General features: G+C 40.3%; 1 protein-coding gene and 1 long non-coding RNA gene across 2 annotated transcripts in view; one reads left to right on the top strand and one right to left on the bottom strand.

Moving 5' to 3' along the window:
* The window catches only part of LOC142047211 (uncharacterized), a 190,810-nt gene extending 183,432 nt beyond the window's left edge, over window positions 1-7,378 (bottom strand). Inside the window, exon 1 of the long non-coding RNA XR_012656414.1 lies at window positions 7,317-7,378. This is a non-coding gene — a long non-coding RNA (uncharacterized LOC142047211). The remainder of the gene's footprint in view (window positions 1-7,316) is intronic.
* VSIG1 (V-set and immunoglobulin domain containing 1) overlaps window positions 1-19,057 on the top strand; it is a 35,758-nt gene that overhangs the window by 451 nt on the left and 16,250 nt on the right. The window contains 2 exon segments of the mRNA XM_032788207.2: window positions 3,778-3,938; window positions 11,147-11,254. Coding sequence (XP_032644098.1) covers window positions 3,778-3,938; window positions 11,147-11,254 — 269 coding nt within the window.

Raw genomic sequence — 19,057 nt, 5'->3', positions numbered from 1 at the left:
TTTGGACTTTAATGGGTCTACTCCTATGCTTAAAGTTAAACATGGATGTAAATCTTTGTGAAATCTGGGGTTTATATGGTATATCAAGGCTTATACATTAAAAGCTTGATCCTGTAAGGTTCCAAGTACCCTCAACTGCTACTGAAGACAATGGAAGTTGAGGGTGCTCACCACACCACAGATGCACCTTGCAAGATAAAGACTTGGAGATATTATTTTGTCTGGAGATCATATGAACAATTTAAGCAGTTGCTCCTGACTTTTGTTTATCATACACAAGTCTATTTTTCTTTTAAGCGTAGCTAGATACCTTTGAAGTGTAAAGCAACTCAATGTTAGCAGAGGTGTTCAGTGAAACAATTTGGTTTAAATTTTAAAACTACAGATTTGTGTTTCACATGGTGCAGTTATTCACTGCGGAAACTCGGACTGTGTACATCAGCAGTGCAGACCTCTGCAACTGCCAGCATCAAGATACCAAAAATACATTTAGTTTGTTAGAGACCAGGTGGGTGAGGTAATATCTTTTTTGGGGGGGACCAGCTTCTGTTGGTGAGAAAGACAAGCATTGGAGCTCCACAGAGAGGGAAAGGTAATCGGAGTGTCACAGCTAAATACAAGGTGGAACAGATTGTTAAGCATAAGGAGTTAACTCACCTTGCAAAACCCATTCAAAATGAAGAGGGCAATTAACACCTCCGTAGTCATAGGACAAAAAGAGAATGAGGCTATGCCTGTACTACCACTTTTGTGGATATAACTTATGTCACTCAGGAGTGTGAAAAAAACGACAGAGGTGCCGGCACCGACAGCGCTAGATCAGTGGCAGAAGCTCTCCCGCCAGCAGAGAGCACCTATACAGTAAGCTCGTTAGTGTAGACATGGCCTCAGTGGGTTACAGATTGTTGTAATGAGACATACAGTGTCTCTATTGCATACATGGTTTTTTGGTGTCTAGCAGAGTGTTTGGCTTCCTGCTTAATTTATTTTGTTACCATTAAAAACTATATATTAACTTTTTCTGTGGCAAGGAAATCTCTCATAGTTATGCCACAGAGCATAGAAACAGATTAAATACTTGTAAGGAAAAGCTTGCAAGATCGAGCACGTAAGCTTTCTCACATGAGTAATTCTTACTCACATTTTGTCTCATTGACTACCTGCATGAGCAAGGGCTATGGGATTGATCCTGCACCTACGGAAGTTAATGGCAAAGCTCCCATTGACTTCAGTGTTGCTGGATTGGGCTCTGTGGGTCCAGCCCTACAAACACAGTAGTGAGCACTAACTTGCTACCAGCACTGGCTAGGAGCAGTCTCACTGGATGAGAAAGGTGGCAGGATGGTGCCCAACGTGGTTAATAAGGCAGGTTGGAATATTTCCAGCTAAATGTATTTTCACTGAAATACGCTAATTTGTCGCAGCCTAAACATTGTGCAGAGATGTATCAATTTCAACAATGCTTTTGACAGGAAGGTTTCTGAGGTCCAGTGCTCTCTGGGCCCTTGTGACCACAGAGACAGAGAGAGAGCGAGTTCCAACACCTGGCCTTTTCAATCGGAACCCAGATATTTTGACACAAGGCTTTTTTTGTGAAAACGTTTGAAAGATTTTAGTTTTGTTCTAATGTAGAAGGAAAACCAATTTTAAAACCTTGAAAGTTGTCATGGAATAGAATTGTCCTCCTCCAGCCAGCTCTAAGGGTTTATACTGAAGAGCATAGCTTAACACAAACACCCAGAGAGATAGTATTATTTAATATTCATTTTATGCTCATAGAGAGGCCCCCGTCAGGATTAGGACCTCAGTGAGAATAGTGCTGTAAAAACACATAGGAAGACATGGTCCCTGCCTTGAAGAGCTTAGAATCATTTATAAAATATTTTCACTCATTGCAGTAGCTGATAAAGAAAGAATATTTATATAATTAAAATATATCAGAATCTATGGTATTTCTTTTCACACTATGGATCATATCACACCATGGATTATTGGAGCAGAATATCCATTGATGTTAGTGACGAGTTCTGTTTAAAAATCAGTGACAGCCCCCTAAGAAAAAATGCACAACTTTTCCTTCAAAATAAGACTATTTCTTTCAATACAAAGTTTTCACACCTAATTCCCACCTAGGAAATTACAGGAACCTTATGTTCCACATTAAAGAAAAACATTTTAAGAATGGACAAATGTACCATCAGAATCCTAAAGCTGTAGCTTGCAAATTGGATTCAGCTGTACAACAAAACCCCCACTCTGCTGGAGTCCAGACTGCTTTATTTTAATTTTTTTTTTTTGACTGCCAGATGAAATTCACATTAGCTTGTTGCCTTGTGTAACTTTTTGGGCCCAATTCCACATTCCTTTCCAACTCTGGTTAACTTCAGTGTGATAACTAGGTACATAAGAAATATACGATCACACCTAAACTTTGAAGGATTAGATTTTTATTTGTAAATGTCAATTTCTCCATACATACACAAAACAATGAAAAAATATTTCCCTCCATACTAACTGAAATTTACAGATATGTAAAGTAAGAAAAATGCTGCTTGAGAACTTATTTTGAACCTCAACATCTTTTGTCATTAAATAATTATTGTCTGACCTCCCTATAATTTCCCCACAACTGTGGAATTTATAAAAAGAGAAAATAATGCTTCTAAATAAACATCTGTTTAATTATAATTTTTAAAAAAAAAAAATCAACTTTTGCCAAGCTTATCATATACATTACTGGTGCACCATGGGTAACTTATACAGGCAAGAATTACAGGAAAGCATGCAAAGAATTGTGTTCAAACAGCCAGTTATTATTTGTAATTGCCATAGACACTTTTAATGGTGTGCTCTATATTAAATATGTATTTTTAATCTCCACTCCATTTGTTTCATGTGGTATGTAGGCTGATCAGTTTTACAGAATTTCCTTTATCCCAGAAGGGGAAAACAATTCCTTGACCATAAAAATAAATCCTAGTCTCACTATAACACAACATATCAGCTCACACTATCCACTAGAAAAATAGTGGTAAATAATACTTAGGGCTTTTTACATTTTGAAAGCACCTAATTAGCTCTTGCCACCGCTGCCCCCCGATTCCATCTGGGAACAGGGCAACTGCACAGCTGTGCACCAGAGCCTTGAGAAACACATCAAGAAGCTAAGCTATTAGCAGGGGAGAGATGAGAAAGAATCCTTGGATTCTAGGAATCTAGGCTGCAGAGTTTAGAGGAATTGGGTGCAGCAGGGAGTGAGAGTTAAGAAGTGTAAGGAAACAAGGGAGAGCTGGAACGAGCGGTGTGGGAGGTGCTGCCACACCCCCTGGCTTAAAGCCGTTTCCATTACATACGTTTACAGTTTGGTTCAATGGCTCTCAGCACCCCCACTATAATGATTGTTCTAGCACCTCTGATTTGAATGATCTGGTTGGGAAATAAGAGTGCACATTCCAGGCAGCAGTGAGAACTCAGCTGGGAAAGAATGTAACTGTGTAGTGTAGACCAGGCCTAGAAAACTTAGAGATTTTTCTTTTAAAAGAGGGCATGAAATTGTAGTGGATCTGGGTCCTGTTTCATTTTCATCCCTCCCCAACTACTAAATCTAGAACACTCATCCCACCACCAGGGAAAAAGTTATTGAACAGAGCAAAAAGGGCTATCACTTGTCTCCTGCAGAGCATGGAGGGGGAGGGGGAACCAGTCCAACCGAACTCAAAGCAGTGTTTCTTGGTGTGCAGCCACCCCTGACTGATCTCCCGTGCTTATTCCCTGCAGGCTACACCAGCGGTGTGACAGTGACAGTTCCCCAGAGCACGGTAAATGTCACTGTTGGTGGAAATGCTACTCTTCTCTGCACATACACAACAACTGGGTCTGTGGATTCACTTTTCATTCAGTGGAGTTTTTACAGTGCCAAAGAGAAACAACCTCAAACAGTAAGGAGAGATTTTTAAAAATTATATATATGCAGATGTATGTATTCTCTCTCTAAGGGCCTTATATGGCCCTCATTGCCATAATAGCTGAGAACCTTTAATGCTTTATCCTCACAAAACCCCTGTGAAGAAGGGAAGTGCTAATAGCCCCATTTTACAGATGGCAACTGAAGACAGAGGCTGACTTGCTAAAGGAAATCTGGGGTGGAACAGGAAACAACCCAGGTCTCCGGCTAACATCCTAACCCCTGGGCTATCCTTCCTTCTCTGTCTGTCTGAGGTTGTTATTCTGCTGTCTTGAGATATTGGTAGAATTTAGACATTGAAAAGAACTCATGGGTCATGTAATAGGAGGCATCTGTATTCCCCCCTTTAAGGGTATAATGAAATCTCTTTTCCCCAGCACTTGTATCTCCAGGTCACTATGAAGTTTCCTCATAATATTATTCAGTGTAACCCCACATGCAGCATATTGCTAACTTCAGCACAGAGTGGGAGGATACTAGTAGGGATTTGTTCCCTTCAAAAAGACAGAAAACATCTTATCAGCCACTAAGTCAAATTTAATTGGCATGAAAGTCCTGTTAAGTACCTCCCAGCAGTACAAAGACATCAGAAGAGCAGCAATATGCAGGGACCACCAGATCATCTATATATCATACCTACCAGCAAATCATACCTACCCTCGTCTGTAGGCACATGAAACCTGACAGGCAGTGGAACCAGTGAGGTGGAGGGGGAACAGGATGTGGGGAGCCAATGCATTGGTTCTTCAATCTCTGTGTGCCACGGGGTTTCCTGCATCCCACCATGAAATGTTTTGTGGTGAGGGCACAGATCCAGCCACAATCCCAGTGCAGCTGTGGGAAGGGTGCACAGCAGCCTTTGGAAGCAGTGCAGAGACCATTCTCAGCCAGGTCAGGACACACAGACACTTGAACAAACAGACACCCTGGACCATGCCCCGTTACTCTCCTCTGCACCTCTGGCAGATGACCTTGCAGATTGTTTGAGTGGCTAATGATGGGTGTGGACAACTTTCTATCCATACTTCTGCTGCTTCCCAGGCCTTCTTAAGATGTCAGTTACTATATCTTCTTTGTACTAAAACTAATCCATTCTACACCTCCCTTCCCCCCAGAGTAAAATACCAGGCTGTGGCAGCAAGTGTTTTGTGGCCATCATGAGACTTCTTAATGTAATCTGCATATGTCACGGTAACTCTTAGATCAGTATTTCCTGCTTCACGGTTAGGTGCAGGCCCAGTCCTGTGAGTTCCTGAGTGCCCTCAGTTCCCTCTAACTTCAGCGGGTAGTTTCCTTGGCTCAGCCCCTTGCGGGACTGAACCAATCATCAGCAGCCTTTTCTTTATACAAAGAAATGGTGACTACATGTGTCAATTCAATGGTGACTACATGTGTCAATTTCTGTGCCCATCAAATACCCAGCTCTGGTGCCTTGTCATGGACACTAGATACCCAGTCCCTTTGTCTTGCACAATTTCACTTTTTCACTAACAGTTTCATTCCAGAAATTCAGAGTTCTTGCTTTGGTGTTATAACTGAGAGTTGATTTAAACAGATTGACTGATTTAATGGTGATGGTGGTGTTGATCAGTTTCACTGTTGTATACTATAAATGATATGTAGGAGGTACACCAGCACTGATAGATACACAAATAGTACTTGGATTATAAACTCTCTGAGGCAGGGACTGCCTATGTTTTGTGGAATCTAGCACATCGCTGACATTAAAGAAAGAAGAAGAAGAATAGACAGGCTTGAAAGAAATAACAGTTTAATATAAAAATAAGAGAACTACCTGCCATGCTATAGTAGTTAATAATAATATTACAGCAAATATATCAGTGAGAAATACAAATTATAGGCCCAACCCTGCATCCCTTACTCTATTAAGATGTGTATACCGCACCTCATCATAATATATGAACTCTAAGAGTGACTAATTGTGTGAGTAAACATTGCTCATACCAGTAATCCAGCCCTAGTTAAGACTATTTGCATGAATAAAGATTGCTCCTATAAGGGTTGTAGGATCACGCTCCATTTGCTAAAGCAAGTTGTGTGCATTGCAGCCTAGTGTAATATAGTACTGGAATAGTCTGGTGTATTCTATTAAAACGTTAGTCTCACATTCAGATAGCAAGCACAGCGCTCTAATAGAATTCAAGAGCATCCTTTTAGTATTGCTTAGAAACCACAATCTGTATTTTAGTTACATTAAATAATTAATGCAGAAAATATAAATAAAATATATTTTCTGGTTGAAACTAAGAAAAATGAATAGGCTGAAATTAAAGTAACAGCTTTGGGCTTAGGGGCGGATCAGAATCTTTCAAGGGATTTAGGCATGTGGAACTATGTGTAGAATGGAACTGGTGTGGAGAAAACAGCACCTGAGGTCTAATCAGACGATATTGTTGGTGGCTCAGAACATTCACAACAAGAACAAAAGGACTAAGATCCTAAATGCCTGAGGAACCACAAAGATCAGACTCCTTCTGGCTTCAGCTCCTCTTACACACTTGGAACTCCCATGGAAGTCAATGGAAGTTTTGTGCTTACTAGGAGGACTGCATGAAACACTAGTGAGGAAAACTGCATCTGACTTTCATCCTATAAAGGAACCAAATTCATAGTAATCTCATTTTCATGTCATATCAACCCCCACAGATTTGTAATGGAGGATGTGTAGTTTCATTACATAAAGTGGAATCTGGAAAGGCCAGAGTCTAGAGGCAAACTATCCTTGTGCTTCCATGTTAGGCCTTTAAGCACAATCCTGCAAACATGTGCAGATGTCCATTGACTTCAGTCATCCTACTCATGTGCTTAAAGATAAGCATGTGTATGCGCCATGAATGTAGGATTGAGATCATACTCTTTTTCTTAAATGCTTTTAACTGTCTAGCTTTGGGTTATTTTGCTGGGGACCCTCACAATAGCAGTGTAATGCCTTACAGTTTTAAACAAAATAGAATATAAAATACATCATGCAAATACAAGTAATGGTGTGATGGGGGAAGGGGGCAGGGCAAAAGGACCCCGATTGAAACCAGTGGATTTTCACAGAACTATTTGGGATATATATACCCTTTTAAAGAAACTCTTTACACTACACATTTTAACATGAAATTGGTTTTTCAATCTTTCCTGCATGTATCTTAAATTAAATTTCACATTATACTTTGATCCTCATCATCTGTTACTATTAGAAAATGAATCTGTGGCAATGATATGTCAGGTGTGTGCTTGTAGAGTTTGTAAGCAGAATATAAAAATGAAATGGGCTAAGTGGGACAGTGTGGGTAATTCAACCTATGTTAAAAAATTCTATAATTTAGAACAGGTGTGCAACCTTTCAGAAGTGGTGTGCTGAGTCTTCATTCGTTCACTCTAATTTAAGGTTTTGCGTGCCAGTTATACATTTTAACGTTCTTACAAGGTCTCTTTCTGTAAGTCTATAATATTTAACTAAACTATTGTTGTATGTAAAGTAAATAAGGTTTTTAAAATGTTTAAGAAGCTTCATTTAAAATTAAATAAAATGCAGAGCCCCCCAGACCAGTGGCCAGGACCCAGGCAGTGTGAGTGCCACTGAAAATCAGCTCGTGTGCCACCTTCGGCACCCGTGCCATAGGTTGCCTACCCCTGGTTTAGAACTATATTTGTGACAGTCCCTTTTGTATGTATTAACCAATTGGCAAAACTTACCATAACATACATACAGTAGAATGGCCCAGTACAAGAGTACATTAAATATACCAGTACTGTAGCTTGTGCTATGCATTATAAAAATCTGACAAAATTGATCAATTTTGTCAGATTTTAAGTCAAAAGATTTTCCATCAAAACTTTTTTTCCCCCTGCACTTAAATTAAACTTTTGCCACCTGAATGAAAATTTTTGTGGAAAAAATTTTAATTCAAAGTTTATCATTTTGCAACACCCAACCAAAACTAACCAACAAACACACACCACACATAGCCTGGATTTTTTTTTTCCCTCCCAGTTTTCACATTTTGAAAAAAAGCCAGAACATTTTTGCAAAAATCCCCCCTCCCCCCTTTTTTTTCCAAAACATCTGCAGGAAATATTTGTCTTTCCCCATCCAGTTGTAATTTTAACTATCTCTGATGTGTTAGCAAATGTTAGATATAGTACGGGGGACCAAATACTGCTCCACTTACTCATGTGGCAGGTCGACTTGTATGAATAAGAATAAGCCCATTTTGCCTGAAATGTGTAACGTAAACAGAGAAATTATCTTCAGCTGGTGTAAATCAACATCATTCTGTTGATTTCAATGGAACAATGCTGCTTTACACCTGGCCCATTGTTTCCACAGTGGCACTTGAGTAACAGAGCAAATTCTATGGCACTTCAGGATTAATGAAGGCAAATTTGTGCCATGAAACAAGATCAATGTTTCAAGTACATACGGGATCAGTTAGGGTGCCTTGTCTTAAAGACATAATATTATCTAGCACTGAGCCATAGCTGCTCTCATTTTAAAAAAGTCACAGTATTTTACAGCAATGGCCCGAATATGAGAGCTTACTATACGGATATTGGAGTGTTTGGGGCTATTACTGCAGAACACTGTTGTAACTTTTTTAACTATAAGGCTTGGTCTGACATTACCCCTAACGAAATCAGTAAGAGTAGAATCAGGAGTGCTGCCAAGGTTAATTTAAGGTGTAAAAGCATATAGCCATTATACCTGGCATCAGTGGTAGATAGTGCTGCTGTTTCACAGACTATATTCAGAATGATCCTTTAGCTCCCACTGTGCAGTTGCAAGGCTTCTTTTGCTATTTGTTCTGGTGTTTTCATATCCTGTTCTGCATCGCCAGCCATATGCAATGCTGGCCACAGGTGCTAGAGGGTTAAAAGCAATGGCAGTTAAACAGGAGAAGATCAAACACCACAAACGGGCTGCACACAGACAATGCTATGAGTAGGGGTGCAGCAAGCTGTGGAATAACAGGTGTTAGCAATGAGTATTTCATAGCAAAAGCAGCTATATATATATAGTGTGAATCTGGTGCTCCTTTGCTAAGTAGGCCATGGCAAAATATAAAACCTCACCTTGTTCTTATCCTAAGACGTTTCTTATCTCTTATGCAGTGTGTTACACCATTGAGTGCAATATGCATGAATAGAAATGAGATGTTGGTTTTTGTACTGATAATGTATATGTGATAGGTTCCCCATATTTCAACCAAACATTGTAAATATCAAATTAACAGTGTGATTCCAATGATTCTTTACCTGTTTTTCTCCCTGTTTTCCCCTGATCTCAGTGACAATACTCTGGTTTCCAGGGGAGGGAATGGGAGTTAAGTACCTAAATACCTTTGAATATCTGGGCTAGAGTAGTTAACTGACTGACCCCAGACCACACAGTATGTCAGTAATACAGCAGCGTGCAAACCAGAGCTCCAATCCTGCAAAGACTTACACACATGCTTAACTTTACAAACCCTGTGTGTAGCCCCACTGACTTCAACATTAAGCATCTGCATAATGTTTGGAGGAGGGGAGCCCAATCTCCTGATGCTGCAATTGGCTCTGCAAAAGCAGACTGGATTCTGCCACATGACGCCAATTGCAGGATCAAGGCTGAAATCTCTTGACACCAAAGCCTATATGGACCTACTCTTAAATTCTACAGAAATGCCCCCAAGCTAGATTAAATATGCGAAAGGTGGAATTACAGAAGAGATCATTTGCCTAGTCAAGCTGTAACCAGTGCAATACTGTTGATAGCAAGTGTAAGTTAAAATATTAGGGGAGTGACGGAAATGGATTTGACGCTTGCCATTACATTGCATGTTCTACTATATTTAGTGATCGAGTTTTCATTTTTTACAACATCAAGCTTGACTATTTGCAAGTGGTGACATCACTGTCTTTGTAACGATAGGGCTAAAAGACCAGAGGGGAAAGAATTTTAATAATAGGTGAAATTAATAATATTTTACATTTATTTTCTGTATCATCCTGAAAGATAACAAAATGCTTCCTGCATCCCTACTATGAACAAACACCACCACTAACACAGAGCCACTTCGAGGGCAAAGGGGACAACTAACTGGTGCACAACACACTGTGCAATAGCTGGTAAGGGGAAATTTTGGTTCAGAACACTGGACTAGGCTCCTACTCCTCTAAAGGATCTTGCAGCAGTGTGCTGTGTGCACATACAAACCACTGAGAGCAAGAATATCCTTCCCCCAACCCCTGAGTGGTAGCTGTAACTCATCCTTCCAAGACCCCATCATCAGTCTTCAACTACAGGAGACTGACAGCACTCGTATCGGCTGCTTGCAGCCTGGTGGGCTCTTTGCTGAGTTACAAAAAATGCCCCCTGAGGGGCTAATCATGCTGCCTCCACTTTACAGTCAGGTCCAGTTCAGGGAATGAGACATAACCACAAGGAAATCAGACCAGTGTCTTCATAGCTCTGTAGGCAGCTTACTAATTAGGCCCTCTCCATATTATAAGAAAACTTCTCTCGGGCTAAGCCTGTTTTTAAAATTGGATTTATCTAATGCAGATTTTATTGTCATGTACATAGGACTTAGATCACTATTCTATGGAAAGTGGAAACAAAACAGTTTCTAATTAGGAGGGTTAGAGTCAGATTGGGATCTGAGTTGCAACAGTGTCATTCTGGAATAATGCCACTGCTGGCAATGGAATTATTCTATATTGACACCAGCAGAACCAATTTCATCCAAGCCAGTGGAGTTACCCCTGATTGACACTGATGGAAAGAAGATCAGAATCTGGCCCATATAATAACAAGAAAAGTGAACCCTAGTCTTGGAAAAAAGCAAAAGTACCAAGAGTCTAGAGAGATAGGAATCAGAAAGAGATCAGGCCTTATCTGCCGTGCTTTCAGCAAACAATTACATTGTTTTAGACGTAATTTTGGACATAACTCAGTAATAACACTATAATGCACCCTCACTCTACAGCTCAAGGTTTAAGACATATTGTGAAACAAGAGTCTACCTACAAATGCTGCTGAACAATGACCCCTGTCTTTATAACACTGCAAACTTCGCTGACTTAGTCAGAGCAGCTGTATAGAGAGGGTGCTCTCATGCTCTGTGCTTTTGTGTGAACATTCAAAGTTACATTCAGCTCTTAGATCAGCACATTTCTACTCAAATACAGCATTCCCCATGCCGCAATATTCAGAGTATGGATGAAAAGTCAGTCAATCATTGTCAAAAGACGGTGTATGTGACAGATGCACGGGGGAGATGTAGCTGGAAACACCAGGTAAGTAAAAATAATCTTTAAAAATTACATAGTTTCATTTTTCTTACCAGCATGGAGCTAATAGAAATATTGTTCTATATTGAAATCCTAATGCCAATACAAGAACTGAGGTGAAATAAAATAAATGACCTATTTTGACTTTTGGTTTTGCCCTGATTTTTATTGCACTTTTTACAGCCAAAACATCAAAGTTATTTGGCTGTAGCTTCTGTTTTCCTCACAGCTCTTGTGTATGGCTGGACGAGTACCTCCACTGCATAGTATTCTGTCCAAAGAGCTGTTCACCATCGGCCTCTGCACTGTATCTGGGCAAGCTGGGGTTGAATTCAGATTTCCCCTCCAGGAATCAAGGGTGTACTTTTGGAAGAGATAACAGTGCAAGCTGTAAGTTGTGCTGCGTGCTTTCCACATCATTGTGCAAAAGAGAGGCAGGCTTCATCAATGGCAAATGCCCAAGAATTGGATGAGGAACTAATGGTCTAACTTTTTTAGTACAATCTGTTCTTCGGAACACTGAAAAGTGGCTGCTACTACATATTCTTAGTACAAGGGCTTTACGTGGGGGAAAGAACTCATTCCTGTTCCTTCCTGCTTACACTCAGAATAGAGCACCATTTTGGGGAGTGAAAGAGTAGACACAGGCTGTTGTCCCATGCCAATGGAGTTCAGAATGTCCACCATACAGCAAGGTGCAGGGTTCACGTTCTGCCCCGGCAGGCGGGATGTAGAAGAACTCAAATGTGAATGCAGAATTGGTTTCCTCTGAAGAACCCACAGTAGCTAACCGTTGTTCTACCTCCAATCCACACATCTTCAGAATGACCTCTGACTTGGGATTTTTCCTCCAAACGGAGCAGGAAATAGCACACTGTATATTGAAGCTTAATCCTAATTTTTAGAGTCCTGAATAGCCAATGTGGAAGAGAAGGCTGTTTGTTGTTGGTGCATTACTCAAGAACATTTCAGCCACATGCACGTGCCATATGACACACTAAGGGTGAGAAGTGACCTGATCTTTAAGCCCTTCCTGCACCATTGAAAGCTAGCCAAGGGCTGCTTTGATTTACATGACTAATTTCCAAAGATTTCAGCCATCCCGTCTCCTTACTGTACTTTATAAGTTTCCTAAGATTCCCCTCTCCCCAAATTCTGACAACATGTAGCAGAGACAAGAGGCCTGCAGTCATTCATTTTTTCAATTAACCCCCACAAAAAATCTCAGCAATGCATGTATAAGAGGCCTATCATTCTCTGGCAGATCACAGTCTAACCAAAAAATGCGTGGAAAGGAAGCTCAAGTTGCCAAAGGCATTTGGGGCCAGATTCTGATCTCAGGCACATGATATAAATCCAGAGTATCTCTGCTAAAGTCGAAGGGACTCTAGTGAAATGAAGGGGATTTAACACTATAGAAGTGAATTCAGAATCTGGGCCTTGGTCTATGATCAGCAGTTAAGATCTATGGCATTTGCTCTTTAACTAATGTGTACAATATTTAAAGGGAATAATTGCTGAATACATTTTTTTCTTCACTGTTTTGTAAGTTCTGTTTAGACTCAGACTCTGGAGTGATGCAATGGTGTCAGAATGATAAAGAGGTTGAGATGGGTTCCTCTCTGCCTTTATTTCTGGTGTGAAAAAGAATCTAGCAAAGTAATTAGAGAAAGTGCTAATCAGAAAGTGATGAAACTGCACATTGTGGCTGGATCTGGTGAGTGCTCAGTCCTGGAAGTCTGCAGTGCTTTGCATAATGAATACATTGGAACCTGTCGTCATGCAGCGCTTTGATTATAGTAACACAGATTGAAATAGTAAGGGGAGTGCCCCAGTTATGGTGGTTGTAATCTCAGGTAGTGCTGTAGAATGGCATTATCTCGTGGGAACGGGGTGAAACAAGAGGAAGAGAGTGGGACAAGAGAAGACAAGTATCAATGTCCCCAAAAAAGTCCATAGGAAGTAAAACAGATTATTGGATACACCTATTGAGATGGTGTAGGGCACATCCACCTTGAATAAATGCTGCAGTGTAGACTCAGCTGAGATGGAGAATCTTTATGAATAAAAAATCCAGACAAAAAAATGAAGCCATGGGGTTTCTCCCCTGAAAACAATGAAGTACCTGATGCAACTACTTACATTTAAGGGGAAAAGAAGCTGATGGAGGAAAGTCTCTTCTCTTCTGAAGGGGACAGGGACCCAGCAGGGGTCAGATACATCTGTGAGAGGGAAGAGATGGATAGAGGACTTCGAGCTGAAATTCCTCATTCTCCACCATCAGCTGCTGCTGCCTCTTCTGCTCGCAGGCAGGGAGCCCCAGCAAATCCCCACATAGGCATCAGGTTTGCCTGTTTCCCCCAGTTCAGATGAGTCTTCATCTCACCAGCCATGGAGGAAGGAGAGGCAGTATGTGGGAGGGGTGACTGGCTCTCTCAAGCCAGTGTGAGGGAGAAAAGGGAGGAGTTGTGCTTCCCCATGCTCTCCCTTATTTTAACCCGTTTGCAGCCCAAATCACATGCAAAATCACAAGAATGAATTGCTACAATAGCCTTGAAAACATACTACACTGAATTCTTTTCTCAGTTTCACCAGTGTAAATGGTTCTCTCAGTTCCACCAGCTCCACTGACTTCGCTCAGTAGAGAACGGAAAATGTTGACTTCAGTTGTGTGGAGTGGAGTTTGGAGAGCTAGATATGAAGTCCCTTCTATAGCCAGGTAGATGCTTTCCTAGAACCAGGGCTGCTTGGCAGAAGCGATGTATGAAGGAATGGACTGCTGAAAAATGTGTCTAGGAGTGACAAATATGTCAGTTTGTCAATTCACAAATGAGTCACCATAAGCATCTGTTCATGTGAAAAATGGAAAGGCTTAATTTCTACCTGACACTCGTATCAGTAAACCAGCCTCCAATGAGAGGCAGCACAAATACAGCATGTTATGAATGTTTCACTGACAGAGAAGCCATTTCACCAACGCCCACCTATTCAGCTCATCAGACCTGACCAATGTCCCACTAGAGCATGGTACAGGGGCATGCACTGTGGTCTCCTCTGGCTGCACTAAGCACGTTTTCTTTTCTTCTTTTATGAACGTCATTAAAACAAAGATGATGCAGGAAAAATTGGTGCCCTGCTTGCAGGCAGCTATTGCACTACCATGTGGAACAACCAGCTTCAGGAAGGACCTTTGGACTCCAACTCATCTGATTGGCCAAGATTATCATAGACTTTCAGATTCATGCTTTCTTGAACACCTCCTACTGAACACCTCCTACTGGTTAATCAGTGGAATGTGATCCAAAGTTTGTTATGGTGGCAGCTGACGTGACAGACAAGGAGACAGAAGTATCAGCAGCCCTGCTCTTACTTCCTGCCAAAATAGGACAAAGTGGCCTTTGGCCATTCTGTGGCCCAGGGCAAATGCATCACGAAAATGCAGCAGGCTACTGATATGCCTGTTTTGTTCTTTCATTTTGTTTCTCTGGGAGCTTCATGTGCTCCTGTAGCCATCCCAGCAAACTATTCCGTATTTTTCAGTGGAGAGAACGTGCATAATGTCTTGTCCCCACACTGCCTGATTCTCACACTGATGTCACTCCATCACCTTCATTGCTGTTGTTCCTGATTAACACAAGGGTAAATGAAATCTGAATCAGGTGCTTTCGGTCTGCATTGTGTGTAGATGAGATTATCACACGAAGGGTGAAATTTTATAAAGATTCCATCCTGATCATCTAGTTGGATTTAGTTCTTTGAAAAGCCATTACTTTTTCTTATCTATCTCTAGACTCATACAAAAATATTCAGAACAAGTAGTAAGTTTATTGATTGATTAGTTAACAGGAATATAAATCTTATTGCGTGTTTTGTGGCAGGCCAAAGATGCTCTTGTAAGTACCTCTCTCTCTTAAGGCAAAAGGTCCACCTTCCCCTTGGCCTGGCAACTCCTCCTTTTTGATAAATGAAGTTTGGCAAGATGCAACCATAGGGCCAGATTCTCTGTGTCACTTTTGTGCTTTCCATATTCTGGATTTGGTCCCCTGGCTGCTGTAAATTGTGCTGTCTTGCAACAACTCCCTAGGGCCATTATGTTGTTGCAAACATAGACAGCAGTCAGCAAATGGTGGTCCTTTTCTTTCCCCAGTACACCCTCTATTCCACAAGCTGTGGAGAGGGCAGCAGAGAGTCAATGCATCCGTTCTACACTGCCAAAGGACTCTCCTTACACCAAGGATATTCCTGGGAGCTGGTGTATACACAGTAGAAATTAGCCCATTGGGGCAAACTCTGCTTTCAGTTTGCAACAATAGCCTCAATGAGGTTGCTCCAGATTCATATCAGTGTAACTGAACATTACATTTAGCCCACTAAAGGTATAACAGAAGATTGAAACATACAAAATGTTGTGGGTTTTTTAAATGAAAAATGCCATTTTCATCAAAATGGAAATTTCTGCAGGGAAATGTCAATTTTCAAGGAAATTTTGGGATGGTTTACCATTGAAAACACTAGTCAAAGAGGAAAATGGAAAAAATATTGGCTGGAGCAGATGAAAATTTGCAGTAAATCCAAAACATTTTCCCCAGCCGTCTGTTCTGGCTTTCAGTTACTGAAAAATGAAAGGTGGGGTGTTTCGTTTGTTTGTTTGTTTTTTAGTTTTTTTTTCCAGTTTTCCAGTTTGTAGTTTTTCAACAAAACCCTGACAAATTTTGTACAAAAATTTTGACAAAGAACAAAAAATGGTTTATTTTCATCAAAAAAATTCACAGAAAAAAAGCGGGGATCAGCTCTACTTTCAGGTAACTTTGTCATAGTAGAGACTTAACATCAAAATGGGTCTTGCTCACTTTAAAAGTGTAGCAGAGCCAGAGGCAAAGGAAGATCTCAAAGGTTAGATAGGCTCTGACGCAGAGTATGAAGTTAAGTTTTGTAAACATTCATATTTTGACTTCTTGTAGGGCAGAGATGAAAACTTTGGAAGGACAGCATTAAAAAACAGCATTTTAAAACAAAATGTAAAGTATTCATTTTGAATGAACTTATTTAAAATCAGCAATTACGTTACAGCCTATTAACTGAAGCATGAAATTTTAAATGAAGTTTCCTTTGTACAAAAGCCACTCATACCTCTGGAATAAAATACACAGTTTGTAATTAATCACATTACTCAGCTTTTTCAGTATTCATCACCTTTCCTCAGAGTGATAAACAAATGACACAGCTGCTGAGACTGTAGGAGAAACTGCAGTGAAACCAAGTGCATTTCTTTAGGATCTACAGTTGCATTTATGTTTTACTGTAAGAAAACTGAAAGGGTCTGTTCAAATCTATAAAAAAGGAAAAAGAAAAGAGTAAATATTCTTGGCCCTGTTGATACCTGTCCCCGATTTTTCAGCATACATAAAATATTTTCTCTGTATTCATTTAGCTACAAAGATAGAACACAGAGGATTAGCTTTTCAAAACATCATGAGGGCTTAGCCACACAACCCTAACTGACTTCAAATGGAGTTTCATTGTTAAAACCACAGCCAAATGCAGCAATTTTTTATGTTTACTGGAGAGAATTAACTGTGTGTGAAATTCACGTTACTCAAGGCTTATTTCTGAGGAAGATGTGACAATGAGGGCACAAAAAGGAGAAGAGTAACTTACACTGATCTAAGCGAGAGAGTCCTGTGGCACCTTATAGAATAACAGACGTCGGTTAGTCTATAAGGTGCCACAGGACTCTTTGTCGCTTTTTACAGATCCAGACTAACACGACTACCCCTCTGATACTTACACTGATCTGGCATTCTGTGTAGCAACTTCTGACATCATTTACACTGATGCAAATCCTAAGTAGCTCTGAGGTCAACTGAAAGCAAAATTTAGTCCTTTTTGGTATGGGGCACTTTGACTGAACATAATGAGTCTGCTGCTCCACTTGTGCTGGTGTATATCAAAAGTAATTCCAGTGAAGTGGTGTAAAACTAGTGTGAGTGTGGATTAGGCCCAATGTTTCTCATTTTCCTCTCACATACACTGATGCTATGCTCTTGACTTAATGGAGCTGTAAATCCTAGTAACTCCTAGTAGAGTAACATTGGTGTGAGGGGAGAATGATGTCCATGCTATTATTTTTGTAACTACAGCTTGTCAAGGTAAACAATACTGGGCAAAATTCTGTTCTCAGTTACACTGGCATAAGTCTAGAGTGCCACATTTGCGGTTACTAATGTACACCAGTTGAAATGAGGTTGGCCCATTGATACTAGAGACAGGCCTGTACTAAACCACTTGATTCAAACACCTGAACTTTGGGGGCATTAGGATCCGGATTCAGATTCTAACTCTGCAACGCAGGTCGATCTCTAGACATCAGTAAAATATTCTTAATTGTGGTAGAATGTGAATCATCATTAGCAAAAGTAGGAGAGCACAGATTCTTAGAGAAAGCAGGACCTTTAAGGTACGTCTACACTGCAGCTGAAAGCAAATCTCCTAGTCTGGATAGACAGACTTGCACTAGCAAGGACTTCTGATCTACTCTCACTGCAGTTATCGACTTGCTGTAAATGTTTCTATTAGCTTGATCAGTTTCCCCAGGGATGCCCTATGCTCTCAAAACCTATCATAACCCTTTCTACTAAATGTTATCAAAAGCCTATTTGAAGTCTATAAAGTTGCAGCAGCTTTGGTTGTGTTCTGTGCACTTCTCCAATATCTGTCTTATCACAAATAGCTGATCTATTGTACTTCATCTTGGTCTAATCTGGTCTTTCCCTCTGCAAGCATCACTTCCACCTACCTTTCTACTCTCCTCTGCAATGATTTTCCCAGCACACTCAATACATGGATTCCTCTGTAGTTCTTGCACTCATTCTTATCTCCTTTTTAATAGATTGGTACTATTATTGGTTTCTCCCATTCACTCAGCACTTGCTCTTGTTTGTAAATCTTGTTGACTAGCGTGTGCATCACCTTTATCAAGTGTCCCTCACCTGCTGCCAGCAGTTCTGAAGTTATATCATCACTTCCTGGCACGTTTTTCTTTTTCAGATTTCCTGTCAAGATCTTTACTTCTTCTAAGAATTCCAGCATCTGCTCTCTCTCATTTGTAATGGAGAGCTTTTCCAGGACCTTTTCATCTATTGTGCTCTGCAAATTGGAAAGCTCTTCAAAATATTCTTTCCATGCCTTATTCTTTGCTTATTTTCAGTTATTTTCCCACACTTGTCTTTCACCACTGATATCTTCAACTCATATATCTTGCTTTGTTCACTTATTTTGCTTTGAGTATTCTGCATGTTTACATTGTTCACAAAGACAATGTATTTCTGCACAGCTTTTTTGCATTCTTTCTGGATGTCTCGCTCCTTCAATTTGTCCATGTCATAGATCTTAGCTCTGGACACTTTTTTGGTTGCTCTCAACCTCAACCTCATTGACGCCAGCTCTAATTTATGATCCAATCTGATATTAGCCACAAATGGTCAGCACAACACACTTGATTTCTATCTGTGAGTCACAAATACAAATTCTGTCACGTTCTTTATTTGCCCATGGGGTGATATCCAAGTCCACTTTCTTGGCATCTTTATTTGTTAAAATAGCTTATTGGTTATCAACAGGTTGTTTCTTAGGCAGAAATTTAGTAACTCTTCTTTTCATTTTCTTTACCAAGTCCAAATCTGATCATGCTCCAGCCCAGGAATTCCAGACCAAACCTACTTTCAGATTAAAATCTCCTATCACCAATAATGTCTTGTCTTGAAATTTCTAGTATTGCTTTCTGTAGATTATTATACGATTTGTCAGTTT

Source organism: Chelonoidis abingdonii, chromosome 8 (genome assembly GCF_003597395.2).
Source record: "Chelonoidis abingdonii isolate Lonesome George chromosome 8, CheloAbing_2.0, whole genome shotgun sequence".
NCBI classification, from domain to species: domain Eukaryota; kingdom Metazoa; phylum Chordata; order Testudines; family Testudinidae; genus Chelonoidis; species Chelonoidis abingdonii.
Note: the sequence above shows the minus strand (reverse complement) of the source record. Positions and strands in the feature narration are given on the sequence as shown.